General features: G+C 35.7%; 1 protein-coding gene across 1 annotated transcript in view; it reads left to right on the plus strand.

Annotated features, from left to right (window-relative positions):
• Ac76E (adenylate cyclase type 2 Ac76E) overlaps window positions 1-22041 on the plus strand; it is a gene marked incomplete in the record, with an annotated part of 460518 nt that overhangs the window by 354095 nt on the left and 84382 nt on the right. Inside the window, 1 exon segment of the mRNA XM_081745497.1 lies at window positions 3977-4094. Coding sequence (XP_081601623.1) covers window positions 3977-4094 — 118 coding nt within the window.

The following is a 22041-nucleotide window of genomic DNA, read 5'->3' on the forward strand; positions in this document are numbered from 1 at the left end:
AGTATAGACCTACCTGGGTGCAGAAATTTGTCATTTCGGAATTATGGGCTGCCAAAAACACGAAAAAAAATGAACTTTAAAGGTACATAGCTCAAATAGTATGGGACCTACCTTAGTCGGGTCAAGATTTCACTGAGAAACTAATATGTACGCTATCCAAAAATACTTGTTTCAGAATCCTAAGTTACTCGTGCAACAATTTTTATAGAGGAAATTTGGCTACGGGCGTATAATTTGAAGTACTCGCCAATTACCTCTTTAAAAATTGATGCGGAAGGATCGCAGGATTCTGAAGCATGGATATTTGGAAAGAGCATGTACTAGTTCCTAAGTAAAGTCTTGACCCGACTACGGTAGGTCCCATGAAGTTTAATAAACCTTTAAACTTCTCTTTTTCACGTTTTTGGCAGCCGAAAGGAAGCATTTGTGCACCCAGATTGGTCTATACTTTTTGTCATATCTTTGTGTAAGGAATCACCTCCCAAACGTTGTCGGTGTTGTTTTGAAACACCCTGTATAATTTTAGGAAATAACTTAGGAACATTGAAAAATAGCCAAACAGTATAGTAAGCAAGCAATACAGACTCTACAAAATGCTATCACATGAACTAACGAACTGTTTTCAAGACTTTTCGTATAGTGTATATTTGGATGCCCAGTAATGATGACATCGTAAGTTGTGCATCCAAATTAAGTGTCTAAAGAAGACTTTTGAAAATAGTTACTTGTTTATTTAATAACATTTTGTAGATACCACTTTGTTTATTTTCTACATATTTGATATGTTTCATTGTCTTTATGTTGTTCATTTTTTTTTTAAGTGTGGGTGAGCTTAATGAAGAATCTTAAGCCACCAATTAATCAAGCGAATGCCCAGGACATTGTTCAGTAATTCCGGTATTCATATAGTAATTTCATTGTGTTAATAGGTTATATAGTAAAATCATAGTAATTTCAGTCGTGACTTTTTGAGAGAAATTTTATCGCTGCATCGTAAAAAGAAGAATTAGATAAGCTTTCTTCCGTTTAGTTGTGTAGCAATAGGATTTTAAATCTTTACCGATTGACTTCCTACAAGAGCCGCCATTCAATAATTTTAAAAAATTTCACTGCTTTTCTTGTCATTCATTTTTTAAAATTCGTTCTTTTAAAGCCGCGGTGGCTCAATGATAGAGCGTTCACCTCTGATCCATGGAGTCCTTGGTTCGCTCCCAGCTCGCACCAAGTGAACTTTGTGGTGGACAAACACTGTGCTCGTGTGTTTTCTCGGGGTTCTCCCGTTTCCTCCCACTTTCTTAATTCCACCATTTCATTCATTTCTCATCATCACCGTCTCCTTTTGCCTACACGGCATAACCGTGCGATGTAAAACTCAAACATTTCCATTCATTTTCGGTCTTTTAAAGCTGCGTAAGAAGACAGAACAAGAAAATCACTATAACAAATACAATTAAGCTACTTTTTCACATGTTTCCTTTGCACTTCTTTTAATCTATTCAACAAATTTTGAACCCAATGTAAGAGAGTGGGTGTTGGATCAATGGTAAAGTGCTTATATCTGATGTGTGGGGTCCCTGGTTCTTTCCCAGATCTAGTAAGTTTGTGATAGACAAAATCATGTTCGTGGGTTTTCTCGGGATTCTCCCGTTTCTTCCCACATTCTCATTCCACCAATTATTCCATCATCATTCGCTTGCGTTAATCATCCGTCTCCCTTGGCCTAAAGGACATAGTCGCGAAACGTTAAACTAAAATATTTTATTTTCTCGAACACAATATATATATATACAGGGTGTTTCAAAACAACACCGACAACGTTTGGGAGGTGAATCCTGACACCAAGATAAGACAAAAAGTATAGACCAAATTGGGTGGAAAAAATGCTTCCTTTCGGAGTTATAGACTGCCGAAATCATGAAAAATTGAACGTTGAAGGTCCATAGCCAAAAAAAAAAAGAAAAAAAAACTATGGGACCTACGGTAGTCGGGTCAAGACTTCACTTAGGAACTAGTATGTTCCCTATCCAAAAATCCATGTTTCGGAATCCTTCGGTACTACCGTAACAATTTTTATAGAGGTAGTTGCTGAGTACTTCAAATTATATGCCCGCAACCAGACTCCCTCTGTAAGAACTGTTGCGGAAGTACCGCAGGATTTTGAAACTTGAATTTTTTCATCATCAAGGAGTTTGATCTTCAAGGAAAAAATCATCAAGGAGTTTGTAATATTGTCTTTTGCTTAGCCTAGGTACTAAGAAAGAGTGCTAACTTTACGCTTTTTTCTTTCTTGTAAGGAGCAAAGTAAGGAGCTCTTCACTACTCGACACAATCTTTGCTACTGAAGTAAACTATTTGTCCTTTTGTTTTCATTCGGTTGATCAACTGGTCACACGACTGGTCACAAGCTCCAAAACTGGCTCGTCGACTAATCAATCGTGTGACCAGTCGAACGATTGGTCATGCGACTGGTCGTACACGGCTGGTACGGCTCGTAAGATTGTGTTGTTAGTCCGCCCCTCCCTTACTCCACACAATAATTCTTGAACAGAAGCGATTTTTTAAAATTCAGTTTTTTACCGTCAAAGCCAATATTAGTCACCATTATCCGTTAAGATGTTAATGGATTGACCCCATTAACGAACTCGCCCGAGAGAATTGCTCTAGCTGTCTATTATTGCAAGAACAAAATCCAAGAATTCGCTTTCGTGGAATAACGGACGTACGAACACTGTATTGGCATTGCGAAATTGTAAGCTCCACCAGCGTGGTCCTAATAAATAGTAGTACATGACAAACCTCTTGAATTTTAATCCCTTGACTGAAATGAAACTCTGTGTTTCAACGTGTTCAAAATGTTCATATTAAAAAAAAAAAAAAAAAACGGTAACCGTAATATTACCTGCGGCACGCTGTACTAAAAGGCAAGATAGGTAAGTTACAAACCTACCAGTTTACAATGTGTAAAATTAGAATTCTTCGTTTTCTAAGTCATTAGTAGGAGTTATTGCGTTTCAGATTTATCTTTCTAATTTCCATTTTAGTAAGGCGTTGACTGGTGGATAGTGTTGGCGACCAGACGATATGAAAAATAAGGTTTTGTCGCCTCGTCTCGATACAGAAAGAGTTCTTGTCTCATCTCGATTCTGAAAAAGTTTTTTTTTTTTTTTTTTTTTTTGTCTCATCTCGATTCTGAAAGAGTTCTCTCTCGTATTGTCTTGATTCTCGCTTTTCTTGCCTACTCTTGAAATTTTTCCCGTTTTCGTTTTGTAAATTAATCTACGAAATTTATACCTTGATTATTTTTTAAAAAAATCCATCTAGAAGTGATCAAAATCCTTCCGCGGTACTAAAATTTACCATAGGTGATATAATAACATTTAAAGCATATTTATTATTAGAGTATATTGTGTAATAACTTTTGTATCTCCAAACATTGATAAATTCTCTTCATAGTGTTCGTTCAATTACTTTATCAACCTATAGTTTTTATGCTATAAAGCAAGTAACACTAAAACAGTATTTAAGACCTATGACTTAGATGAACCAATGGTGCTCACGAAATTCGAGAAAGTTATCGTCTCGAAAACGAGACAATTTTTTAGAGACGAGACGTCAACAACACTACTGGTGGGTGTTGTTGACTATAAACAGCCGAATTGACGTTTGTGGGAAAACAATTAGCTCTTACGACATTCCACTGACAGACCTCTAGTGCGAAACTTGCTATTAGCAGAAGAATAGTATGGCCTGTTGACAAGTTTCTGGTTTCACTAATAACGTACAGGTGGCGACCAAATCGATCTTCCACATCTCAGCGCATTGATATTTTGTCGCTGTAAGCGAACTTGTTCAACGTGAGAGCAGTGTTTACGGACAAACGTCAATTCAGCTACCACGCACAATAGAATAAACTACTATATTTGACGTTTATATCTGTTGAGGATATTAATTTTTATTAATATTTTTTCTTTCCTAGCAGGATGCCAGTAGACAAGAACATATTGTGTTAGTTCTTGTAGATTTTGCAGTGGCACTAATGACCATCTTGGATCAAATCAACAAAGAATCGTTTCAGAGGTTCAAACTTCGTGTGGGTAAGTTTATTTTTTTTTTATATCGAATTTATTTTCTTATATATAAAATATTCCCTCTTACTAGTTAGTCGCTAGCCTGTGTGCCTTTGGTGCACATGGTCCCGGTGGGAGAGCACAAAAAATGTAATTTCACAATTATTCACTTCTATTTATTATTCGTCTCTGTTAGCATATATATACCAAAAGTCCGAGGCCATATATCAACTGTGTTATAAGGAAATATATATGAAAAATGGAAAAAGAACCAAAATGACGGAATTTTTTACAATCGCACCAGTCGTTTGGGCTCCATACTAGTCTGCGTCAAATAATGGCTTGTTGGTTAAGTACCCACGCAGTCTTTATTTTTCAATCCATCGATTTAAAAATTATGAAGATTTTTTTTTCGAAATAAACTGGAACTTCAATTAGATTGTTTTTACTGATTTATTTTTCAGTGTAGGCAAATTGTTCTTATTTTTTTTTTTAAAAAAAAACGAATTTGCATCTTAAGAATAAAATAATGTGTTTTTGTGTATCTGGCTGTGTGTGTGTTGTCGGCTTTTTTCTTTTTTTTTTTTTTTTTTTTGCATAAAAACATAGATTGAAAACCACCAAATCTGATCCACGGGCAGATTTTCATTAGGTCTAATCGTCTACGAAGCCCACTTTTTTCTATTCTCGGCACCGGGGAGAAATTACGGAGAGGTCAAACTCTATGCATAAAACAAATTATAAATACCCAAGACGCCGAATATTAGTGCCGAACTCATAGTTTCCGGGGTCGCTGAGATGAATAATAACGATCTCGATGCCGATTATATCCTAACTAGATATATAAAACTACATGAACTGACTCACTGACTGACCGGGTACTTCCGGTTGACGTGGAGAATTGAAATTTGGCATGATTATACCTTCTCAGAACTAACCCACAGAAAAATTGCCAAAAGTGAATATTTTTTAAGTTTTAGAAGGTCTAAAGGGTGGATGAAGAAATTCCTCATGTTATTTAAATGGGCGTTTTTTTTTTAATCTATAATCTCTCGTATTTTAGATACTTGGAATTGGAATAACCACTTGAAATTCGGTATTATTCTACTTTTTTGTTATCATTACCTAAATAAAAAATAAATCATCAATAATAAAAATTTCTAACTTTAGAGTGGTTTCATGGGCAATTGAAAAATCTTCCCCATGTTATTTATATGGGACATCTTCTACAGCCCAAAATTATCTATTGGGCACTTCCTGTAGGGCTACAATGATTAAATTTGGAGTGATTGTAGTTTTTCGGAATTAACCAATAGAAAAATTGTCAAAAGTGAATATTTTTAATTTTTAGGGCATCTAAATACGAGATGAAGAAATTCTCCATGTTTATATTTGGACCTTTTTTGGACCTATAATTTCATATTTTAGGTACTTGGAATTAGAATAAAAACTTGAAATTCGATATGCTTGTTCGTTTTCGTTAGCGTTACCCAGGTAAATCACCAAAAATAAAATTTTTCAACTTTAGAGTGGTCTTATGGGAATCAGAAAAATCTTTTCCATTTAATTTATATGAGACATCTTCTACTCCGAAACTGTTTAGGCACTTCTAGCAAGATTAGAATGATGAAATTTGGCATGATTATAGCTTGCTGGGACTAACCCACAAGAAAACTGCCAAAATTGAATATTTTTAGTTTTTAAGGGTCTAAACGGGTGATGAAGAAATTCCCATGTTATTTAAACGGGCGTTTTCTTGGGATGCAAAATATTATGTTTTAGATAGTCGAACTAGGAAATGAAACTTGAAATCCTATAGAATTGTTTATTTAAGAGATACAAGGCCGTAGTCCGAGCAAACGCGGGGCCCCAGAGGCGGAGCCCCCAGCTAGCCGAAGACTAGTTGAGAGCAGTAAAGCATTTCATCACGTAAGTAAGTGTAAACGATACACTGGATAACACATGCTAGTTTTCCAAAATTTAAGATAGATAAATAACGTTTCTCACGTAGTAACGGCACGTTAAATATTATATGTAGAAGAAGAAGAATACATTTGATCGATGATTTGAAGAATAAAAGAAAATATTGGAATTTAAAAGAGGAAGCTGAAGATCGAGACACGTGGGGAAAAACATTTCCAGGATTAAATCTAAATAAATAACTAAGCCTCATTAGCTCAAGGATCTAACAGAAGGCAGAATACTTAGTAACAATAGTAAGATAATGAAAATGAAATAATTTCTAGACTTCTGAACTTACAGATGGTGATCAGAAAAATGGAAACACCTTAACGAAATTGCAACTTACCAGATTAATATGGTGTCGGGCCACCTTTCGCCTTCAGCACAGCCTTGATACGACGTGGGATGGAGGCATAGAGGTCGTGAATGGTAGCAAGTGGAATTTTACACCATTCCTCGTGCAGGGCATCGGCCAGTTCTGTGAGAGAGGATGGAGGTGGAAATCGTCGCCGGAGTCGTGTTTCCAAGACGGACCACAGATGTTCAATTATGTTGAGATCTGGGGATTGGGCGGGCCAGGGGAGGTGTTGAACTTCATCCCGATGTTCCTCAAACCACGCTGCAACAACGCCAGCTGTGTGAATGGGTGAATTATCATCCTGGAAGATGGCGCCATTGTCCGGGAACAACATACGGACCATAGGATGCAAGTGGTCTCCTAAAATTGCGACATAATCGTTGGCAGTGATTCGTCCGCTAAGTGACCACAGGACCCAATGAAAACCATGATATGGCGGCCCACAGCATCACCGAGCCGCCACCATGTTTCACAGTTGGGCGGAGACAATGCAGATCATAAGCTTCTTTGGGCGTTCTCCACACATAAACACGTGATTGGGAATAGGGTGAAGGATGACTCATCCGACCATATCACACGTTTCCAGTTCTCAACGGTCCAAGTTGCATGGTCGCGGTACCATTTGCGGCGTGCGAAAGCGTAATGGTCCTTGATGAGCGGTTTGGCCCGTGCAACACGACCCCGTAAGTTCATGTCATGTAATTCGCGGCGGACTGTGATTGTCGAAACAGGGTGGGGGAGGTGCTGATTGAGTTCCTCCGTCACTTCCTCCGCAGTGGCACGACGGTTCTGCGTGACAATGCGCTTTAATATCCGGCGTGACCTGTCACTCATGATTTTCTTCCGCCCACTGTTCCGCTTCTCCGATGTGATTTTCCCATGTGTTGTGTGGGCCGTCATCACCTACGACACTGTCCAACGCGACACATCTAACACAGTAGTCACTGCCGTCACACTCACTCCACATAAACGCGCACCAACAATTTGCCCTCTTTGAAAATCTGAGAGGTCTCCCATTTTACATTACCTCCGTCTGCTGCAGCCACTGGACACTACTGTTCCACTGCGCCTGACGTAGTATGGAGACCGACCTAACACACCACCACCAGCGGTCCGGCGCTGCGGACGCCACGACACCACTGCCAACCCATACATCTGACGTGTTGCCAACTACAGGTATATCCATTTTTCTGATCACCATCTGTACAAGCGTTATCAAATAATTATTGATTTCAAAAAGTTTATCATTGTTGATCAGCATTGTGTCACCAAAGCGTATAACTTCACGATTAACTTGACTAATATGCAGCACAACAATAAGAAATCTCTTAAAAACAATAGCTATTTTAAATTAGGGCGTTTTGTAAATAAAGAAGCTACATTGTAAGTACTAAACGCTAATCACAAATACAAAAAGTTCCGTTATAAGCACTAGAGTTACGTTATAAGTATTAAACAGTTACGTTATAAACATTAGTGTTACGCTGTAAATATAAACAGTTTTGTCATGAGTACTAAAAGTTACGCTATATACAGGATGTTTCAAAACAACACCGACAACGTTTGGAAGCTGATTCCTGACACCAAGATAAGACGAAAAGTATAGACCAACCTGGGTGCAGAATTATTTCCTTTCGGAGTTATAGGCTGCCGAAATCATGAAAAAATGAACTTTAAAGATCCATACTTACAAAACTATGTGACTTACCGTAGTCGACCAAGACTTCACTTAGGAACTAATAAACCCCCTATGTGCGCTATCCAAAAATACATGTTCCAGAATCCTAAGGTACTCACGCAACGATTTTTAGAAAGTCAATTTGGCTACGGCATATAATTTGAAGTACTCACAAACTTCCTCTATAAAAACTGGTGCGGAAGTACCGCAGGATTTTGAAACATGGACTTTTGGATACCGCACATATTAGTTCCTAAGTGAATTCTTGACCCGACTTCGGTAGGTCCCATAGTTTTGGAGCTATTGACCTTTAAAGTTTCTTTTTTCATGTTTTTGGCAGTCTATAACTCCAAAAGGAAGCATTTGTACACCTAAGTTGGTCTATACTTTTCGTCTTATCTTGGTGTCAGGAATTGCTTCCCAAACGTCGTCGGTGTTGTTATTAAAAATAAAGCATACAAATTTTACAACATAATTTTTTGTTACTTATAACGTAACTATTTAATATATATATCTATATCTATCTATCTATCTATCTATCTATCTATCTATCTATATATATATATATATATATATATATATATATATATATATATATATATATATATATATATATATATATATATATATATATTAAATAGTTATAAGTAACAAATAATTATGTTGTAAAATTTGTATGCTTTATTTTTTATTTTTTTATGTGTTTTTTAAAAAACTCAGTAAACGCAACATTAAATAATGAGAATATCGATTTGTTAAATCATTCATTACGTCTTATTTTATCATACCATACATATACATATCATACGTACAACTAGAAACAACTCGTCAGTGGCAAGATCGTGAGTCTACCGATCATTTCGACCGATGATGCTTGACAATGTTGTCAAGATCGTTCCTCGACCACCTTTTATAATGAATTTTCCAGAGTCACTACATTCACACTGGCAGCATAGAAATACCATAACACCCTCTCTTAAGTCTGTGGCTATTTGAGAATGCGTTTTGGAAGCGTTACCCACTAGAGCGAACGCGACCAAGGTGGCTATTTGGTAACTTTACTTTCGCCAGAGTTATAAATCATGCTGTGAGCCAGTCAGGGTTTCCAGGTCCTTTTTTTTTTTTTGCCAAGCCCAGGCCTATAATAGCAGAATTCCAGTATTCTGCACAAAGCATCTTCAAAACAACTGTTTATTGCTAAAATCCGCTTGCCTGGCAATACGTCTTTCCTTTTTTTCCTTCTTTGTGACATCTTTTAAACAGCAGGTGGTCTATTGTTCCGAAACGTACCAAATACGCTCGAGCTGACGTTTTTACCGCGTTTTTATTGCTTTCGCGTTTATGATTAGCCATCCACATTTAAATACATGGTCAGCGTATTCTAAGCGTACGCATGAGCAATAAAAGCGCTTTGCAAATGCTACAAATAGCCTGCGACTAATACAAACAGAAAAAAATACACAAAAGCTACTGCGACCTAATAAAATAAAGTACAAAGACGAATATCTAACAAACGCATGAATATTAATACATGCTTCCGTGTTTACAAGCATGGAAAATTCAAAATATCCAAAGTTCAAAATGAATGACAATGTTCCATCAGACTTGAAAAACTTGCTTCGTCCTTCATAGTAAAAATGGGGAACAGGTTATTTAAATTCATTAAAAATCACACAATATATACGTAATATCCATTAAACAAAATCCATGTAATTTATATAGCTTTAAAGGACGCTTATCTATCAAACTATCAGTAAAGCCCTCCAAACAGTGGTCGAAGTGAGACGGTATGCGGTGGTATGCCCTACCGCCTCTGATTTTCTGTGATGAAGGCATACCGCCTCTGGTTTTTCAGTGATCAAGACATACCGCCACTAAAGAGTAGATGATAATTACCTTTAATAAATCGATTTTATACACAGTAATTGACGAATAAGAATCTTTGCACGTAAAAATGTTTTACTTTTTTTTGTAGAAATAATTTCTAAGTTAACTACCCAGACATTTTGGTAATCATTTTCCTACCTTTTGTTTTTAAAATGAGGCGTCTTGAAAGAAATTAATCTAATTTATATTTTGATGTGCTCTATTGAATTTCTTTTCTTATATACCGGTATGTGTGTGTGTCGTCTTGCATTAATGCATATAAAAGTCGTGTTTTGAGCATGGGCGGATTTAGGTTTTGTTTGCTGTGGGGTGTCGGATCTTGCAGGCATTTAGATTATCCCTCAGCTGAGTGGGGGTCCGGGAGTTTTCCCACAGGAAATTGTTAATATAAAACTCGGTTTTTGAGCACTTTCGTGTATAATTCTCTATAATACAACATAAGGGGATTTTTAATATTTTTTTTTCATAAAGTTGTTGGTGGGGGATCAATGTCCTTCCATGTTCCCTCCCGTAACTACAGAGAAGCTCTCCAATGCTTTTCACTTATTATATATATATATATATAAACAAGTATTTTAGGCAACATACCCTTACTGTATTTCAACATTTAGATAGCCGGTATGTCGAGTAAAAATCATAATAAAACATACCGTCTCTTCTTTTCTTTTCCACTTCGAACACTGCCTTCAAATGTTAAATTTAGTAACATACAGCACAAACAAACTTCTGCTAATAACTGTCAAATTGGTAGTCTGAACCATCAGAAATAAGGTACGTTTCGTATAAAACTATTTCATACTAAATATTGTGTGTATATTTTGCCTTGAAACAAAACAGAGCTGCGTTATTTTAATTGCAAACTATAATCAAATGATTGACCTAAAAGTTTCTTTGTACTAATTTACAAAAAATAAAAAGACACATGTAGACTCTTGTATTTTTTTAATGCATGCTTGTGACGAAAAACTCCAATAGTCGGCTTCACTACTATCATAAAGAAAACTGACCTTTCCACTGACGTCTCTTATCATATTTGCATTAGGTATTCAATGTAGCAATTATGTCATCTTTAAAATTATATGGATCTTATAATTAAATTATGGTTAAGGGTAAAATCAACGATTAATATCTCGTAAGTTAACAAATACATGTACAGCTAGCTGTCATAGAATTCGAACATAGACTTGTTAACTAGAAGATCAGAAAATGTACTTAACATGTACAAAAAATGTACACATGTACTCTCCAGAGAGCAAGGATGAACAAAGAATACCGGTGTAACCAGCAAGTTTTTCTACGGTGAGCGGGCATGACTTTTTCAGGAGGCCGAACATGTACATAATAAAAGCTTACCAAAACTTTTGTTCCAGAATAAGAAAACATTATTAACTCACTATATAGGCCTACACATACTTCAGGCTATACGATGTCCATATTTATCTCTCCATCTCTCAATGAACAGAGAGAGAGAGAGAGAGAGAGAGAGAAGGGAGAGAGATTGATAGAAGTTGATACAGCCTCTTGTTGCGATTTCATTTGATTTTTAGTTTATCGTCCCGTTCAGAAGGAACGCTATATGAAACGGGGACCTACAGCTTAACGTGGGATCAGAACCACATGAGCTCCCGCCGGGAATCCAACACGGGTCTTTCACACCAAAGACGCATACGCTAACCGCTTAATCAAGAGAGAGCTCGCCCCTTGTTTCAAATACAATTCCAGTTGTTTTAATCATTTTATCACGTTGAAGTAGTTTAAAATGCTACTTAAAAAGTATTTTATTTCATTTCTTGTTATAAGTATTCTTCATTTTTTTATTAACTAAATTTAATGAACACATAACAGACGGAACTCATTTGGAACGGTCTGCAAATCGTTTCTAGGACAGTACCCATTTGCTTCCCCTCCCATCGCTGCTACACCTCAAAGAGGGAAACTGTCGTTTATATATATAATGCCTAAAAATACAACTATTCACTATGGACTTCGAACCACAAATTGTAACTTGAAAGTAGAGAATGTAGCCTACTCGTCAGCGAACAGAAATGAACTGTGAAACACAAAATAAAGTAACAAATAGTACAATTAACTTTCATGGATATCGAACTATAGACTAGCAGCTGAAAGATCAGTGAACGTCCTCATCAATGAGTAAAGATAAACAGTGAAATTGGGTGTTAGAGATTATTAAATAAATAAATATAAGTGAGGACGTGAATTTCTGAACTTGTAGCTAGAAGGTCAAAAGACGCAGTCATCAGCGAACAAAGATAAAGAGTAAAATTATCTGTCAGAACTTAATAAATTATATTTAAAAATTCCAGCCGTGAAGTTCGAACCAGGGACTCGTTGCTAGAAGGTCATAGAACGCACTCATCAGCGAACAAAGATGAACAGTATGAAGGTAAACAAGACTTTTCTTACGCAAAAAAAACAAAAAAAACAAAAAAAAAAGAGTGAGAAAAGAATTCATAAACGTGACCATGAAAAAAGTCAATGCTGAGAAGACATATATACATATATTTTTTTTTATGAATATTTGGTACATCAAAAATGCACGTGTTACTGAGATGAAAAATAGATATTACCGTGGGGGAATTTTTACAAGAAACATGACAATAACACTTTGTTAAGTACTTGTTACATAGTTCACATTTACTCACCTGTTCGTAGATTTTCATGGACGTAACGTCTAAACATATAAAGCTGATTCCTCACGATCACATATCATATACAATAGCCACCGTTACATCTGTTCTTCAAGGGCAAATGGCATTTCAAAGTCGAGGTCCCTTCCTAAACATCGGATGCTGTCAGACCAAGTTCCTGATTGCACAAAACATCGTATTACGAACGATTCTCGTTACGTTTTACGTTAAATTCCCTTGCCCCTTCGTTCCTCTCGCCTGTCCCTAAAAAAAGAAATTATTATAAAAGTCAACTTCATCATGATCTGGTTTGCCAAGTCAGTGTAACCAACACATACGTACACAGAAATGGAAATCCTCAATGCCGTCATGTACAAATACACACAGACAGACGTACGTATATGCAAGCAAGTAAAACGCAGACATACCTAATCACACCACGCCCTTGACAGAATGTTGGGGAATTCCTAAAATGAATTTTTATTGTCAAAGTGGAAAGACCTCATGGTCGAACCAGTTTTCAAAGCACAAAGAAATTAAAAGAGGTCTGGAAGAAACCTGGATTACGAAGATTTCATAAAAGAAAAAACGAACGATTAAATGAGAACTAAAGAGAGAGAGAGAAAAAGAAAGATCTGATCTTGCAAATCATGTTTTACGAAATTGGAAAATGTTCAAAAGCTTCTTTTAATGACCTGTAAGACTTTCAGAGGATTTTTTTTCTTACAAAGATCTAAATTGGAACTGAAATTGTGTTTAGTCCTTCAGGTAAAGAGATTGTTCTGTAATCCAGAGGTTTTATGGCAATTTCGAAGGCAAATAGCCAGCAAGTTCCCATAAACAGGAACTGCATTTTAGGATAGGAAAGGGCATATTTGTTTCTTACTTAAAACTGTTGAATTTTACGTGTAGAATGATATCTTATTATTATTTGTTCAAAATTCTCGAAACTAAATAAGAACATGCGAGTTTTCAACAGGATGAGATGAGATAACTCTTCCAATAAAAACATATACACATCGTTATTGTCGAGGCGAGACATCCTTATTGCAACATCTTTTCGAGATTAAACAACCTCAACTCTTGTTTCATAGCAACTCTGAGAGTACGAGGGCACAGATCTCACACTTACGGTGCGAAGGGTCTGTGGTTCGATCCAGATCATGTGATTAAGTGGTGGAAGACATTCTGTTCGATATTTCTCAGAGTTTTCCCGTTTCTTCCAACATGCCCAGCCCACCAATTCTATCTTAATGGTTCATTTTCATTAATGGTTCATCCGTCTCCTTTAGTCTAAAGAGGATAAGCGTATAGAATGTTAAAGGTCTAATTTCCTTTTTCGGAGGTAACGTTAACTCTTTTCAAATATTTCTACAATTCAAAATGTTAAAAAATATTTCCATTTCTTGATAAAATTCTAATGATGTCGAAATTCTAGCCTAAGTCCGATAAAGACTACCTCCCAGATACGTACATTCCCAGATTCATACATGTCAAAATCCTTCCCAGATCCGTAAAAGTGCTATGGGCGATGACTTGACATATTTTGACATTGATAAAGATTTCCCACTTCCGTACATGTTTAATAACTGACACTGTTTCTGTGCATTTGTAATAAAGTTTGAGCAGAGGTGGATATGGAATTGCATGCCCAAGGAAATACGAAAAGGTATATACATGCTTTCCGTAGTATTGTAAGATTTTTTCGACTCAACTCTTTACGTTGAATTCAAATTCGAGCAATTAATCCCCGAAATGTGTTTGATATGAATTCAAAAACCACATCAAAGCGATACAAGTCGGCTCTTATAAAGATTCTTCATGGAACTAGTATCTAGATCTTCTATGACCTTGGTCCATGTGCAGTAGGCCGTTTACAGTTGTTACTAACACACACACACACACACACACACACACACATATATATATATATATATATATATATATATATATATATATATATATATATATATATATATATATATATATATATATTTCAGTTTATGACAACTTATGAATATATGAATGTGCAACTAAACATCAAATCTACCCAAATATTCTCTCTTTTTTTTGGGGGGGGGGTCAAGCTGCACATATACTTTCTTTCTTCTTTTACCTTGCAAGCTGAGATACTTTCTGTTGTAAGCATGGTCACTTGTCCTGGCTTCTAAGTTGAGAAAACGGACTAATTCGACGACATGAGGATTTTACTTGGAAACTAATGTGTTTATAAACATACATCGAAGGGTATACGGACATAAACTCTTCGCCCAAAATTCCGCGAACGAAAATTTCGCGTGATCAAAGTCTCGGGGGACAAAAGTTCGCCTGGCTTACTTAAATCTCGCGATTCCAGTCTCCCCGTCAGAAATCTCGTGGAATGAAATCCCGAGGATAAACATCGCCATAATCATTTACTTAGTACAGAATGTCCAATATACTACTAATGTGATACACTATAAAGTTAGTGTACTTTGCACTGAATTTTCGAGCAAAATATAATTTTTTGCTCGGTTCTCTTCGTTATACAGTACAATAAGAAAAGTAAATTTTTTAAGTATACAACCACATTTCTCGGACTTAACTTTGTAAATATTCTGTACAACTATATATATTGGACCTTTCTTTCTGGAGAACTTTTAAAGCACAACTGCAAAATTAAATTTCTAATTACTGTAAATAAAAATACAATTTTTTGTTAATGATTAAGTTTATGTAATTCGGGTATATTTCGGGCTCACTTGATTATCATACGAGCTCAGGCCGGGCTCGGGCCTAAATGCTAAAACATATTTCGGACTCGGGCCGGGCCTCTTATTATAAATTCACGGGCCGAGCTAAAAATTCCGGCCCGTTCAGACCTCTAGCAGGTTTAGAGCTTTTATACTCTGTGGTGTCACACAGTGTTGTCCTGGTCATTTTCTGAAGTGTGCTTGGTTTTTGCTAGATGTAGCTAGTTTGTTGGAAAAGGCTAAATGTTGCAAAAGGCTAAATGTGCAATGGTGGCACATTGGGTTAGGATACTGAAATCAAGGTGGCAGCGAAAACAAAAATTAGAAGTTTAGAGATAACCATAATTTTAAACTATATTTCATTAACCATTCTCTGTACTGCTGTCTTGCTAGCATCTGCTGTCTTGCTACTGAAGGACTGATTAGGTATTCTTCAGGATCAACTTCATCTTAGAATGATATGTGACTCGTTTCGAAAACTATATATGGAAATTTACACTTATCCATATACTGGTAATTTATTCAGCTCAGTAAGAAGTATCGATTGGTATATGTCTTGTCTTTGAATTTTTTTTTAGACACTAATAATATTTTTAACCAGCTGAGAATGCTTCAAGAGTATTGACAGAACAAACTTAAAAAGAATTAACTTTCTTATTAACTTCTACAGGCCTTATACCAATTGATCTATGTACTTTATTATTATACTCATTAAACAATTCTTGTAATATATCTATCCAGTTATAATTTCCTTGAGTATTAATTTTTTGCACATGTATTGTTTAAGAGTTCTGTTAAAACGTTCTACGATATGTTGTTTTACGAAGACACATGCTCAAAATGGAGGGCTCAAAAAAAAAAAAAACGAAAATTGCGAAATATCATCGCTCTATGATTTACGGTTCCTGGGATATGGCTCCCTAAATCTCCCGAAATCGGAACTTTTATGACCAATATCTCGGGAACCGTAAATCATAGAGAGATCATATTAGTGTTGATCAATACCTAAGAAGAGGATGATAAACATTTTGGTATCAAAATGTTCACCCTCTTCTTTGGTATTGATAATACCAATATGATCTCTATAACTTACTGTTCTCGAGATCTTTAAATCTCCCGAAATTGGAACTTTTTGGCCAATATCTCGGGAACAGTAAGAGTGACGCGAAAAACTCCATTACTTCTTGCAGATAGTTATTGATCTTCTATCCAATGCAGGGCTCAAAATTGAAAAATTCACAAATAATAGACACATACACACAGACATAGAGAATTCAGTAACGAACTTTTTAAGTTCGTTGAAAATTTTAAGAAACATTATAAGAGTATATTACGAATAGTTTCATAGAAAACTGCATTTTCGCGAGGAACATGAAGGGTAGAAAACGATCTAGAGAAAAAAAAAGTTTATCTAAATTTTGGTTTTCCCCAGCGAATACCCACGTATAGTAGTTTCTTCTTCTTTGCTTTCCTTATTCAGGGTTCAATGTTTTACTGGAAAATTTCCTTTGTTTCTTGCCATTTTCATCGAATACAGTTATTGAACTACAATGATCAACTTTTTATTTTCTGTTAGAGCATTTCTCTTCATTTCATGCTTTGAAAACTTCAAGGATAAAGGGGTAAAATCATTGATGCATTTTACCAGTTAACGCTTAAGAATTCTGGTGTTGGAAAAAAAAAAGTTTCTTGATTAGTTGATAGGATTCACTAGGTAACAAATTGAAGGGCCATTTTTTTTTAAGAAGTGTATCTGACACACATCTATCATACATGTATTATGTTAGCTCAATGCATATGTCATGTTAGCTCTTCGCCATAACATACCATCTTCACATAACCGTGATATCTTATTTAAAGTGGTTTGAAAGAACACCATATATAAGTAGTATAATCTTGTCACTTTTCATTTTGAATATAGCTTTTATCCATTAATTAATTATTTCCAAAGTTTATTAATTAAATTAAGTAACTCATTATCATTCATTATGTTCTGATGAAATGGTATTTTGTGCACTTCTCCAAAACAAAATTTCGCGCCTGGATTTTTCTAAGTCCTTAAAATTGTCAGTTTGGCAACAACGTATTCGAAGTAATAGGAAGGGAAGTCATAGCAAAAATAACGAGACTTCGAATCACTGCTCATAGTTCACTGCTTGAAACACTCAGTTTCTTTTTTGTTATTTAATGTAGTGATCTATTAGAAGAAAATAATATTTTGGCAAATACAGAAAACTTCGTTGTAGGTAAAACACACACGCTTTTTAACCACAAAAATCGATTAAAAAACAAAGAATTGTTAAGATGTTTGTTCTCTATCGATACAAGAAGAGGAAAGATTTGTGGTTGTTTCGATAGCCATAAGTGTCAAGTTGTTTCTTTTTGTGTTAATTTCAATACTTTTTAAACTTGGTACGAGTCCCACGATGCTTTTATTTATTTTTATTTTGTAACTTTTCAGTTACTCTTGCCGTACAGTTTTATAATATATGCATACACTGGGGTGATTGACAACTTTCTAGCCTATCCCAAAATAAGAAGCCGTACATACATGAAACATTTTCTATATATCCCATTGTGATTCCTTCTTAGTGCAAATCACTTCTTACATGATCCAAAATCATAAGACTTTCGTAAACTTGAAAGTACCTAGGTAAATCAGGAGTTTCAGTGTTCAGGAAATCGCTGTTAGCCCCATAACTGCTTTATCACTACTAGAACGTTGTTTATTATTATTATTATTATTATTATTATTATTATTATTATTATTATTATTATTATTATTATTATTATTATTTAAAGGAAATAAAAAAGGTTTTAGGGTACTAAAATTGATGAGACAAGATTTTATTTCTTCTGAATTGGTTCTCACGACTATGAATTTTATATTGTCTTATTGCATCAGAACGATTTTATACAGCTTTTCATGGCGCTCTCACATTTGTTTTTCACATAAACGCCTTAATAGTTCTCAATAGTATACTCCAGTCACGTATCACTGTTTGCTACAGTGTCTAGTATAAGAACTTCCTTAGAGCTGCATAAAACATCGGTCATCATCTTATACCGAATAATCTCCATTGATTATTTTAGGAGTGAAGATAAGGAATGTTTTCTACTGCTTTCAAATCAATTTTGTCTCATGTTCAAAGTGGTGGATGTAAGTCATATCCTGAATTACGAATCTTACTAAAATCTGCTTGTGTCCTCTTTATAAAGACAAGTGATGTCCTCACAAGCGAGTACTCGATTACGTTCTCCTATAGAGGAGTTTGAACGAAGAGTAGGCCTAATCAAAATCATGTGGGGCTACGCTTGAATACTGTTTGGTATATCTTATTGATATATATGAAGGACTATTTGATATATCTGAAACTTATGTTTTTAATAGGGGATTAAGACAAAAGAGATTTCCTATTCTTAGAACACTAAATATTTTTTTTTATAATAAAACGTTTCTTGTTATCTCTTTTCATTTTTGGTTTAATGTAGGTCAATGCTGAAGCCAAAAGTTCCAATGGACTTCTATTGCTTCCGGTTTTACTATATAGTAAAGGACATAGATGACATGTATTCTTTGAATGGTTAATCGATAGCAGAAAACCACTTCTCCACATGCATATGTTATTGTTTTTGCTCTATAGTGATCAACATAAATACCGGTAATTGCATATATTTTTTTTACTATTATTAGTGACGCTTTCAGTACTGCCTCCGTAATCAAACTCGATTCGAAACTTTTGACTCGCTGCATACTCAACAAATTTGGTGATGATCTTTCAAGTAATCCTTAAGATGTTTTCGTCTTGCCGACGGACGGACAGACGGAATATGTAAATATATAACAGAGTTTTGGTAAACCAGACTTCTTAACAAGATTTGTTCCCAATTGTAGTACCTTCGCCTAAAAAATAAAAAGTTATTCCTTATTTCTATCCTCATGAAGGTTCGAAATCATTCTGGAAGGGAGAAAAGTTAATCGTGCTACACAGAGAAAAATCCGTTCTCCGGACAGCGGTATATTGTATACACGACTCCAAAAGTGCATTACCACCTGCAATTCTCGTTTTCCTGCAATAGCAGGCAACCCAGAAAGCTCGGCGGTTGGGTTGGTTCCGGATTCGAAAGGCGTTGGACCAAACCTCGATTTTGTTAAAAATATATCAGTGTGGCAAACTGAAAAATAAGGAAATAAAACAAATTGTTAAGAATGACAATTTTATTATCGTGACGGAGTTGGATTACATCAAAAGTTACAAAATGATCTTACTTAAGCAGTTCAAAAAAGATGAATGGCAAAAGACACATATCAGACAAAACATTTCTCTCCTTCTCCCCCCAAAAAAAGAATTTTAAAAAAGAAAAAGTTACATAAAGTAAAGGTTTAATATAAAAGACTCACCCAAAATTTTGAAAATTGACACGCGAAAGGCAAGAATAACTGAACCCAAGTGAATAAAATTGTGCACAGATATTGCAGACGTAAAGAGTGGGAATACAGGCTTCATATTTTCCTAAAAAAAACGGTAGGGTGGGGCACGGACCCCTCCAAACCCTTGATCACGATATATCAAAAATGCTTGTAACAGTATGTCAGATGTGTGTAAAGGACATGAACAATTGTAACGAAACTTTTTCTATGGACAACACGTAAAAAATAAAGGAATACGAGGTTTTAATGTTCTGCGGAAAACAGTTTTAGGGGGCGAAAGCCCCCACGAAAAATTTTGAAATTTGACGTCCGAAAGGTAAGAAGAAGTGAACCGAACTGAATGAAATTCTGCACAGATATTATAAACATAAAATGAGGGAATACGGGTTTCTTATTTTCCTTTAAAAAACGGCTGGGTAGGGCGCGGACTCCTCCAAACATTTGATCATGAAATATCAAACGTACTAGGAACAAATGTCAGATGGGTGTAAAGGACATGAAGAATTACAACGAAACTTTTTGTATGGACAATACGCAGAAAATAAAGGAATACGTTTTTTATTATTATTTTCTGCTGAAAGACAGTTTTATAGGGTAAAAGAACCCACCCCAAAATTTTAAAGTTGACGCGAGAAAGATAAGAAGAAGTGAACCGAAGTGAGTGAAATATTGCAAAGATGTCGTAGGTTTAAAATGAGGAAATACGTGTTTCGAATTTTCCTGCAAAAAAAGGTTCGGTGAGGCACGGACCCCTCCAAACATTTGATCACGAAATATCAAAAGTGCTAGTAACAGTATGTGAGATGTGTCTAAAGAACATGAAGAATTGCAACGAAACTTAATGTATGGATAATATGCGAAAAACATACGAATACTGTTTTTTTTTTATTTTCAGCGTAAAAATGGTTTTACGGGGAAAAGCACCCACCCAAAATTTTGAAAGTTGACGAACGAAAAGCAAGGACAAGTGAATCGAAATGAATGAACTTGTGCACACATATTGTAGACGTAAAATGAGTGAATACGGGTTTCGTATTTTCCTGGAAAAAACTGTTGGAAAGGGCACGAGCCCTTCCAAAGTTTTGATCACGAAATATCAAAAGTACTAGTAACAGTGAGGTGTGTGTAAAGGAAATGAAGAATTGCAACGAAACATTTTGTATGGAAAATAACCATAAAATAAATCAATACGAGTTTCTTATTTCCTGCGGAAAAACTGTTTTAGTGGTCAAAGGCTCCCACCCAAAATTTTGAAAGTTGACACCCGAAAGACAAGAAGAAATGAGCCGAAGTGAATGAAATTTGCACAAGTACTGCAGACGTAAAATGAGGATAAGGGTTTTATATTTTCTTAGAGAAAACAGTTAGGTGGGGCGCCGACCCTCCCAAACGTTTGATAACGAAAAATCAAAATAATATTAATAGTATGTGAGATGTGTGTAAAGGAAATGAAGAATTCCAAAGAAACATTTCGTATCGACAATACGCAAAAAATAAAGGAATACGGGTTTTTTATGTTCTGCGGGAAAACGGTTTTAAAGGCTATAGCCCCACCCAAACCTTTGAAAGTTGAAGCCCGAAAGGCAAGAAGAAGTGAGCCGAAGTGAATTAAATTGTGCACAGATACTGCAGACGTAAAATGAGGATACGGGTTTCGTATTGTCCTGGGGAAAACGGTTCCGTAGTGCGCCAACCCCTCCAAACCTTTGATCACCAAATATCAAAAGTACTAGTAACAGTATCTGAGATGTGTGTAAAGGACATGAAGAATTGCAACATATCTTTTTGTATTGACAATACGCAAAAAATAAAGGAATACGGGTTTATTATTTTCTGCGGAAAGACTGTTTTATGGGGCAAAACAACCCACCCCAAAATTTTAAATTTGAAGCTGGAAAGGTCAGAACAAGTGAACCGAAGTGAGTGAAATATTGCACAGATATTGAAGGCTTAAAACGAGGGAATACGGGTTTCGTATTTTCCTGGAAAAAAAGGTTGGGTGAGGCACGGACTCCTTCAAACATTTTGATCACGAAATATCAAAAGTACTAGTAACAGTATTTGAGATATGTGTAAAGGACACGAAGAATTGCAACATAACTTTTTGTATGGACAATACGCAAAAAATAAACGAATATGAGTTTCTAATGTTCTGCGAAAAACGTTTTTAGGGGGCAAAAGACCCGATCCAAAATTTTAAAAGTTGACGCCCGAAAGGTAAAAAGACATTAGCCGAGGTAAATGAAATTCTGCACAGATATTACAGACGTAAAATGA

This window comes from Thermobia domestica, chromosome 18, assembly GCF_964235325.1.
Source record: "Thermobia domestica chromosome 18, izTheDome1.hap1.1, whole genome shotgun sequence".
NCBI lineage: Eukaryota > Metazoa > Arthropoda > Insecta > Zygentoma > Lepismatidae > Thermobia > Thermobia domestica.